The 10,685-nt window shown below is 40.4% G+C and overlaps 1 protein-coding gene across 1 annotated transcript; it reads left to right on the top strand.

The window, feature by feature from the left end:
* The first annotated feature begins 1,154 nt into the window (after positions 1–1,154).
* Positions 1,155–6,846, top strand: pld6.S (phospholipase D family member 6 S homeolog). The gene is given in 2 exon segments (NM_001097789.1): positions 1,155–1,544; positions 6,437–6,846. Coding segments are annotated over 2 exon segments (633 nt in total). The 5' UTR covers positions 1,155–1,156; the 3' UTR covers positions 6,682–6,846.
* The last annotated feature ends 3,839 nt before the right edge of the window (positions 6,847–10,685 follow it).

The raw sequence follows: 10,685 nt of genomic DNA, 5'->3' as shown, positions 1-10,685 counted from the left end.
CTCAATAAAACTTGTGTATTATAATAAATAAAGTACCTCCAGGTGCAAAATATGAGGATATTAGAAGTAACCTCGGAGTTCCATGACCTGTATAAAAATACTCGGCCTTCGGCCTCGTGTTTTTATATGGTCGTGAAACTCCTCTGTAAGTTCTAATATCCTTATATTTTACAAGAGGGGGTACTTTATTCACTATATATTATACACATTATATCCTTATAAACATTGCTTAGTGGTGTCATTTCTGTCACATGACTCGCTGAATCGTGTGTATTATAATAAAAGTATATGTTGTAGAATATGAGGATATTAGAAGTCACCTCAGAGTTCCAAATCCTGTATAAAAGCACTTTTTTTCTGCCTTGTGCTATTATAAGGTCTATAACACCTTGGTACAGGCCTGGACTGGCAATCTGTGGATTCTGGCAAATGCCAGAGGGGCTGCTATAAAATGCCATAGAGTAGACAGTCGCTGTTTATTGGGGGGCTGTTTGGGCCTTGCCGCATACCTCCCAACATTTTGGAAGTAAAAAGAGGGACAAAAAATGTTTTCCCGCACGTAGCACAGCAATTTTTTGACCACACCCCTTTCTGTGGCCACACCCCCTAATTACCATGTTTGTTATACAAAATTTGGCAGGTTATGAAAGTTTGAAAATATTTCTCCTTATCTAAACTGTGTTTTTGTGTCTCAAAATTGATACAAAGTATCTTATTTGCACCTGTTAGCTGTTCTGGGCTCTCTGCTAAAAGCCAATTAAGTGAGAAACTTTGTTTCTTTTTCTGGCTGTTCAGTGCAGAGAAAAGGACTTTCCAGTACAAATGAGGGACTGCGGGTTGAGCTGTCAAAAGAGGGACTGTCCCACGGAAAAAGGGACAGTTGGGAGGCGGTGCACTTGGAATGACAGGGCGTTTTTTTTTAATCTCAGTCCAGAGAGAGAGATTATTTATTAGTATGTTGAGGTTATATCCCTGATGAATATACTGCAGTGCAACCATTATGCAATATGATATGAAAACACCACCACAGGAACCTCTTAACAGTAAAGCCCTATCCCTTCAGAAGCAGCTTCAAGTTTATTCTCCTCAGCTCAGAGGTTTCCCGCCTTTTCTGTCCCACGTGATACCGAGGCGCCCTTCGTTCCCAGCCATTCAGATGTTACTGTGGGGGCGCTGGAAGTTAGCCGCGGGCCTGGCGGGCCTTGCTCTCATTTTAGAGCTGTTCTATCGGTACATGAGGCGGAGAAAGCCTCTTCGGGAGGTGCTGTTTTTCCCGGTTCCGGTGACCTGTATCGAGCCCGTGTTGTCTCCCATGAAGCAATGCTCCTGTCCACTCCCTCACACCGACAGCGCCTTCAGCCGTCTCCTCGTGCAGCTCCTCGGGGCCCAGCGCAGCCTGGAACTCTGTGTATTCACCTTCTCCAGTCCCTCCCTGGCCCGGGCCTTGCTTATTCTGCACCGCAGGGACGTCAGGGTCCGAGTCATCACTGACAACGACTACATGGCTGCCCCCGGCTCTCAGATTGGGCCCCTGCGGAGCGCAGGTGAGGGGCCACAGGCAGATAATTGTTTTATTGTGTGAGGAGGCTTATTATTATACTTGTTTTCATAACCAAACGGTACATGTAGGTCATTTACTGTCCCAAGTAACGTGTATTCTAATTAGCAAGCCATATTGCTCATTCTCTGAGGTGACAAGTAAAGCCTATTCATTTACTATAGAGACTCCAGTCGCCCATTGAAGCTGAAGGTGAATATTCAACAGAAATTACTTCAGGCAGGGTCAGGTATGAACTGAGAATCAAAATGGGCCCTGGCCCTTTAAGGTACATAGAGGCCCAAACTGTCCCCACCAGCCCACTAAATACTGACTTTCAATGGGACCTTATAGCAGCCCCTCTGGCATTTGCCAGAACCCACAGATTGCCAGTCCGGGCCTGGTAGGGTTGCAGGGTCTAATTTTGAAAACCAGCCCAAAACAAGCCGAGAGGCACTTCAAAAGTAGCCCGAAAATAGCACAATATGTGGAGTGAAAAAAATTCTAAAGAAACTAAAGTTAAACTTATCCCCTGAACAATGTGGGTCTCTATAAAAAGATATGGCATAAAACAGCTCATGTGTAAAACCCTGCTTCATGTAAATAAACCATTTTCATAATAATATACTTTTTTAGTAGTATGTGCCATTGGGTAATCATAAACAGAAAATTGCCGTTTTAAAAAATAAGGGCCGCCCCATGGGATCCTACGATTCACGGTGCACACAAAAAAACCATACATGTTAGGTCACATGAGCCAATTAACAGACAGAGTTGTGTCTTTTGCTTCCTCACTTCTTCCTGTTACAGTTAGAGCTGCAGTATTTCTGGTCAGGTGATCTCTGAGGCAGCACACAGACCATCACTAAATAGTGGCTCAAGGCAAGAGATGTAAAAGGGAAATATTTACTTAAATATATATTCCAGTTTGGTAAGATTCTTTAGTATGCGACTTAATGATATAAACTATCTGTTGCTCAATTATTAATTTTGGGGGTAAAGTTTTCCTTTAATGAATTTATGTGAAAATATGCCTGTTTAACAAATGTTCCCATGAGGCAGAATGGGACAGATTCGCCCGCTACCAGGTCTGGACTGAGAGTCAAAATAGGCCCTGGTATTTCAGGTACACAGAGGCCCAATCAGCCCACACAGAGGCCCAAACAGCCCACTAAATACTGACTTTATATGGCACCTTATAGCTGTCAGAACCCAAAGATTGCCAGTGTGAGCCTGCCTGTCACTTGAGGTGTAACTACAGAGGGGGCCCAGGAGGTATAGGGAGCCCAATAAGGCCATAATACCTATACAGTTTCAATAAATACTGTTAAAACAGATCAATCTCTAGACATTTTGGTGGTCAGCAGATTTTTGCCCCAAAATTTTCTGATATTGAGGAAAATCCCCGGAAAAAGGGACGGGAGACATGGGTACCGAGCCCAAAATCTGGTAACTGCCATCTTCTACACAAGTCAGGCCCATTGCATGCTGGGTATAGTCTTACATTAAACTTGGCAGTCGACAAATTGTTAAACAAAAACGACATTACCCAACATGCATTGGGAGATGCAGGCTTGGCACATTAGGGCAAGAAAAAACTTTGGCTGGTTTCAAAATTAGAAACCAGCCAAAGGCACAAAAAGTAGCCCAAATCCCTACCTTGGCTAGTTTGTACTATGAAAACCCGCCTGGGCTTTAAATTAGTAGCCCAATTTGGCTGGAAACCCACCAACATGGCAACCCTGCTTTCATGTATGGCCTGTATTATTTTCCAGCCATACTGAGTCATTTGTGTGGTGATTGGTTATTCTACATACTTTATCTGTACATACCGCTGCCTTTGAGCCTGTGAAACATGAGCTGTTATTATACACACTTTATCTGGCACATGGGGGTCGTCGATGCCCTCCACCGCTCGTAATAGCATTGAATGGAAAACACCCTGTGACAGAAGAGCTTGTGTTTGTGTGGAGATCTATCTGTCACCACTTTATGGGCATCAGCCAGGGACTAGTGGCGCAAGTAGGCAGGGACCTGTGTCTGGCGCTGGATGGTAGCGATGGACAAAATGGCCCTAACCTTAGAGTTGCTTTGGATTTCCAAAGTTGTGTTATAAGGAAACTTTGGGCGACTTTAGGAAGTGAAGTAACAAGTTTGCAGGGGCGTTTCTGGGATTTTCGCCCCCTGAGGTGGCCGTTCAGATGCCGTACCCCCCTCACGCGTTGCTTACCTTTGTGAGTGCCAGAGTAGGTCTAGGGGTAGCCGTATCGCTAGTGCAGAGAAAGCAATTGTGCTCTCTACACTAGAGAAGGAAAGTCGAAATTTAGGCACTTATACTTACCTGACACCCTGGGCTGGTGCTCCTATCAGCAGAAAACTGCATCGGTCGGGGGGTTCTCCCATGGAGCAATTGCTTATTTTTTCGCATGGGTGTGCAGCAGCGCGAAAAGCCATACTTTAACGAAGAAGTCGGCTATATCGTTCTACTGCTTCCCGGGAAATTTGAAGAAAGAAGCAAAAAGCTGATCATTCGTGGTGATCAGTGGAAAAACCCCTAGACCGGTGCAGTTTTCTCCTGATAGGCGCACTGGCCCAGGGTAGAGTCCTGCAGCGGGTCGGGTACCCGCGGGTTACCTGCAAAAATAGCGGGCACCCTGGAGAGTGAGGGGAGGATTTTCAGGTGTGGGTATACCTGCGGGTCTGCTGAGTTTCGGGTCTCATCTAAATTTCTTATCTTATGTAATATTGCCTATCTTTTATTCCTTTTAAAGTTTTACAAAACTTGTTTCTGTCCCCACCCACTTTTGATGACATCACTTCCGGTTTGCAGCACCATCACTTTCTGTTTGATGGTGGTTGGCGGGTTGTGGATAAGGCAGTTGCGGGTCCGGGGCGGGTAGTGAATCAAAGTGGATAAATATGCGGGTTGCGGTTCGTGCTGGGGGTTCGGGTTGGGTCCTGGTCTTAGAAATTGGTTCCGCACAGGACTCTAGCCCAGAGTGTTAGTTATATATATATATATATATATATATATATATATATATATATATATATATATATATATATATATATATATATATATATATATATATATATTGTTATAATACACACAAGCCATGAATAGCCTGTAAATTATATCCTTATAAACGGTGACTAGTGATATCAGTTATAAACTGTGAGTAGTGATGTAATTTGTACATGACTCACTAAAACTTGTGTATTATAATAAATAAAGTGCCCCTTGTTGGAAAATATGAGGATAGTAACCTCGGAGTTCCATGGGAGTCATGCAGCACCCCTGCAATTATGCTTTCCCACTGGCGATTTACATTCTTGCCGGTGGGATAGTATTTTTGGGTCGTTGCCCTGAGTACTGCATTCTTACCAGCGGCAACATATCTCCCCGTGTGCCATACTCCTTAACTTGTTTTTTTGTGTGCCAGCAATCTGGTGGGATTTGTTGAGCTTCAGGAGAGATGGATGTGTTGGCAGGCAACACACAAGTATATAGCCAAATAAGGGCTATAATTGCAATATGGGAGCCTCTTTGTGGACTGGCAGCTATACAGAAAGCTGTACATGGAAGTACACCTAGTTTATGCAGTTAAAATTGCTTTCAAGCCTGGAATTCAAAAATAAAGCCACTGATAGCAACATCCAATGGGTTGGTGAGCAACATTTTGCGGACAAGCCACTGGTTAGGAATCATTGGCCTAGACAATGTACTAGAGCTAATGCTTTAATGATATCTGACTCTCCCAATAAAACTGCATGAAGAGAGGCAGATTTCTGAAAGGGGAGTAATGAAGAGTAACCTGATTGTTTTAGAAATGGTATAGAATTTACCAGTGATTATATTTAGAAAGTTTCCATGAGATGAAGCTTATATTAAGGGGCAGATTTATCAAAGGTTGAGGTGAATTTTCAAATTAAAAAAAAAAAAAATCGAATTTCAAGCTATTTTTTGTGTGCTTCGACTAGGGATAGTCCAAATTCGATTTGAATTTGAGAAAAATTTGAATATCGAAATTTATCATGTACTGTCTTTAAAAATTCGACTTCAACCATTTGCCATCTAAAACTTGTTTTAGCCTATGGGGGACTACCTAGAACCTATTTCCAGTCAATTGGTGGACTTTGAAAAATCAAAAGTTTATTTTGAGAAAAACTTTGATTCAAATTTTATCAAATGCGATATTACTTAGATTCGTACGATTCGAATTAGGCTGAATACGGACCTATTCGATTGAAAACTGACCTATTCGGGCAAAGGAAAAACAACTTTGACTTTAAATTTTGCTTGGTCTTTTTCAATTTGAATTTCAACGTTTTTCAAATTCGAGATTCGACCCTTGATAAATATGCCCCTAAATGTGTATTTATATTTTTCTATTAGTTCCCCTTTAGAGGATCGGATATACCTGTTATTTTTGTTTTACATGTATTTATGTTTTTGAAGTATGAGTCTTCTGTATTAACCTTCCCATGCAACTCTTGCCTGCAACTGAAAATGCGATCTACCTGTTGGCATGGCTGCTCTTAGATAACTGCTGCTCATAAATAACTGATTTTGAAATATTCTTATTTATGTGTTATCTATATGATTTGATCTCAGATGACATGGGGGGGGGAGTATGTCAGGCAAAGCTTATACCTGACTTGTACCCAAGCAGATGGCAGTTTACTCTCTAAAACCATCTGAGCCATGGCTTTTGGGTATATTTAACAGAATTGTACCCGGAAATAGCTTCCAACATACAGACTTTTATAATTCAGATATATGCTCAGTTCATGTAAGAACGATTGCCCACATCCACATATTACTGCAATAATTATATTGCTCCTCAACCCAGTAGAACTCTTGGGTTAGTATATGAAGTGTTCTGATTTGTGTTTCAGGTGTTGCAGTTCGACATGACCAGTCCAGTGGCTATATGCACCACAAGTTTGCTGTTGTTGACGGGACAGTTGTTCTGACCGGCTCCCTAAACTGGACCGTCCAAGCATTCCAGTCCAACAAGGAGAACATTCTCATTACAGATGACACTGTGATTGTAAAAGCTTATCAGAAGGAGTTTGAGCGACTCTGGGAAGAGTATGATCCAGCAACATATAATTTCTTCCCTGAGAAAGAGAACAAGTAACAAGAGGAACTAAACATCTCTTCTTGCAAGCACTAAATATGGGAAAAATACTTTGCTTTTTAATAAAAAAAAATGTAAACTAACCATATGAACGTCAGCAGTTTTACTAAAGGAAATTTGTAGCTCAAATCTTGCTGGACGTGATTAAAAAAAGGTTTTACTTTATTCATGTCTCTTGTTCTGCTTTCCTTTTCAAAGATACACTGGCACTCACGGCTGGTTTAAGCTGGGAGATACCCTTGCGTGTTTATTTGCAGAAGTGCAACGTTTGTCAAGCATAAAACATTGTGACTGTGAATACAATTTAACACCCCCCCACACACACACACACAACATGTGATTGGTTAATTATCACATTTACATAATTGTTAACGAATAACACCACTTCATAGTAAAACATAAAAAAATTAGCATCTACAAAAATTGATGGCATAATATAGAGTGCTTAGATTCATTAACCATAGAATATTATAAAACATTTTATGAAAAATATTTCGTGAAAAGTCAAAACATTTTTCATGAAAAGGCATAAAAATTCTGTAATTTGTCTGTCTGTTTACCCTCTCATTATTACTGTGTAAAAACCATTAAAAGTATTGTATTCATGCAACAATAAAACATTGTAGCCTTAAACTGCCTATACTCAAAAAGATCAACTCGGTGGTCCAAAGTGGGATGATTCAGGTGCCTGGCCCCAGGCCAATGATCAGTTCATGATGTATTTCATGGTTGCGTTTAAATAATGCATATTGTAATGATTTAAAGTGACACTGTCATGGGAATTTTTTTTTTTTTTTTTCCAAAACGCATCAGTTAATCGTGCTGCTCCGGCAGACTTCTGCACTGAAATCCGTTTCTCAAAAGAGCAAACTGATGTTTTACTTCAATAATTTTTATTGTGTTTTACAAAACATAGGATACATAGCATACAGCAGTAAAAATGGAAATGACGGCCATTATACAGATGTAAAATCAAGAATACTGTCATTGAAAGTCACATGGTACATACAGATAACATGTAATAGGATACAAAGGATCTCATCTGTACAAATAGACCAAACACAGTAGCTAACAGAATATAACCAGTCCTGCGTGATTAAGCATATTAATAAAACAAGGTATATTTTAATAACAAGTAACAAACTAAATGACAGATCCACCTATGGTCCCAGTGAATGATGGTCCCACAAAGGGCACCGGTCAACCGGTATAGGAAATTGAATTCAAATACTAAGCAATGTCAGGTGATATCCAAGCCCGTACCTGTATTCCAACCATGGGCAAACTGATGTTTTAATATTAAATTTTAAAATCTGACATGGGGCTAGACATATTGTCAGTTTCCCAGCTGCCCCCAGTTATGTGACTTGGGCTCTGATAAACTTCAGTCACTCTTACATTGAGTAGGAGAAACAATAGCCTGCCACAAAACAGTTCCATCCTAAAGTGCTGGCTCTTTCTGAAAGCACATGACCAGGCAAAGTGACCTGAGATGCACCTAAACACTTGCTGGTTCAGGAATGAAATTTTATATTGTAGAGTGAAATATTTGCAGTGCAAACAGTGTAATTTAGAAATAAAAATGACATCATAAAAATCATGACAGAACCCCTTTAAGCTCTTTTGGGATCCAGAGATCCCACATTTTAAATGTGCAAACCAGGTAGCAGGCATGAGCTCCTCATGCCTTCACACATTTAAAGTGTTTACCAATGTGTTTTTGAAAAGTCCCCTACCTTACCCCTTACTCGCTTTAACCGTGTCACATGATTTAATCAGTTAAGAATAATAAGCATATATTTTGCATATATAATATTTTGCAGAACTCTACAATAGATGGCTATATACTGTGCATTAGTGATGGACGAATTTGGGGCGTTTTACTTCGCCGAAAGATTCGCGAATTTCCAGTGAAATGTCGCCGGCGTCTCATTTTTTTGGACGCCAGCGAATTTATTAGATCGATATTCAATTTATCAATCTTTCTGGATAAATTTCAGACGTGCAAACTTTGACAGTATAAGGGCATCTCTGCAACATATTAAGTGGGAAATGCTTTTCACAGGGTTAAACACAGAACAAAAATGGGAAGTCTTTAAAATGCTGCTTAATAAATATACTTGTCAGTATATTCCACTTGTAAGCAAGGAACGTCGTTGCAAAGCAAAACCTTTTTGGTTCAATAGAAGCGTTGGTGTTGAGGTGGGTAAGAAAAGACGTGCTTTTAAGGCTTTCAAGTTAGCTGGTACAGCCGAAACATTTATAAGGTACAAGGAGGCCAATAAATCATGCAAAGAAGCTATAAGGCAAGCTAAAATTGCTATAGAAAAGGATATTGCAGCAAGCAGTAAAAAAAATCCCAAATTATTTTTTAAATATGTCAATAGTAAAAAAATGAAGCAGGAAGGGGTGGGACCCTTACTATCAGAGGGGGATCAGCTGGTTGATGAAAACAAAATAAAAGCGCAGATTCTGAACTCGTATTTTTCATCTGTTTACACAAATGAAGAACCAGTAAGTGAAGGTTTCCTTCTTAACACTCCCAATTCTAGTAATACAACTAATGATGCATGGTTCACACAAGAAGAAATTCAAAAGAGACTTGAACAGGTTAAGATTAACAAAGGTCCAGGGCCAGATGGTATTCATCCCAGGGTAATTAGTGAGCTTAGCTCTGTGATTGCCAAACCTCTTTACTTAATTTTTCAGGATTCATTGAGATCTGGTATTGTGCCAAGAGACTGGCGAATTGCTAATGTGGTGCCTCTATTCAAAAAAGGATCCCGTTCTCAGCCTCAAAACTATAGGCCAGTTAGTCTGACGTCAGTATTAGGAAAGCTTTTCGAAGGGTTAATAAAGGATAAGATACTGGACTTCATAGCAAATCATAATACTATGAGTTTGTGCCAGCATGGTTTTATGCGTAATAGATCTTGCCAGACTAACTTAATTTCTTTTTACGAGAATGTAAGTAGAGACCTCGATTCTGGGATGGCAGTGGATGTGATTTACTTAGACTTTGCTAAAGCATTTGATACAGTGCCACACAAAAGGTTACTGGTTAAATTAAGGAATGTTGGCCTGGAACATAGTATTTGTACCTGGATAGCGAACTGGCTAAAAGATAGACTACAAAGAGTGGTGGTAAATGGAACATTTTCTAATTGGACCAGTGTTGTTAGTGGAGTACCGCAGGGCTCTGTACTAGGTCCCTTGCTTTTCAACTTGTTTATTAATGACCTGGAGGTGGCCATTGAAAGTACTGTTTCTATTTTTGCAGATGATACTAAATTGTGCAGAACTATAGGTTCCATGCAGGATGCTGCCACTTTGCAAAGTGATCTGTCTAAACTGGAAAACTGGGCAGCAAACTGGAAAATGAGGTTCAATGTTGATAAATGCAAGGTTATGCACTTTGGCAAAAATAATATAAATGCAAGTTATACACTAAATGGCAATGTGTTGGGAGTTTCCTTAAATGAAAAGGATCTAGGGGTCTTTGTAGATAACACGTTGTCTAATTCTGGGCAGTGTCATTCTGTGGCTACTAAAGCAAATAAAGTTCTGTCTTGCATAAAAAAGGGCATTAACTCAAGGGATGAAAACATAATTATGCCTCTTTATAGGTCCCTGGTAAGGCCTCATCTGGAGTATGCAGTTCAGTTTTGGACTCCAGTCCTTAAGAGGGATATAAATGAGCTGGAGAGAGTGCAGAGACGTGCAACTAAATTGGTTAGAGGGACGGAAGACTTAAATTATGAGGGTAGACTGTCAAGGTTGGGGTTGTTTTCTCTGGAAAAAAGGCGCTTGGAGGGGACATGATTACACTTTACAAGTACATTAGAGGACATTATAGACAAATAGCAGGGGACCTTTTTACCCATAAAGTGGATCACCGTACCAGAGGCCACCCCTTTAGACTAGAAGAAAAGAACTTTCATTTGAAGCAACGTAGGGGGTTCTTCACAGTCAGGACAGTGAGGTTGTGGAATGCACTGCCGGGT

Source organism: Xenopus laevis, chromosome 9_10S (genome assembly GCF_017654675.1).
Source record: "Xenopus laevis strain J_2021 chromosome 9_10S, Xenopus_laevis_v10.1, whole genome shotgun sequence".
Lineage (NCBI taxonomy): Eukaryota > Metazoa > Chordata > Amphibia > Anura > Pipidae > Xenopus > Xenopus laevis.
This window is presented reverse-complemented; position numbering and strand designations above follow the sequence as displayed.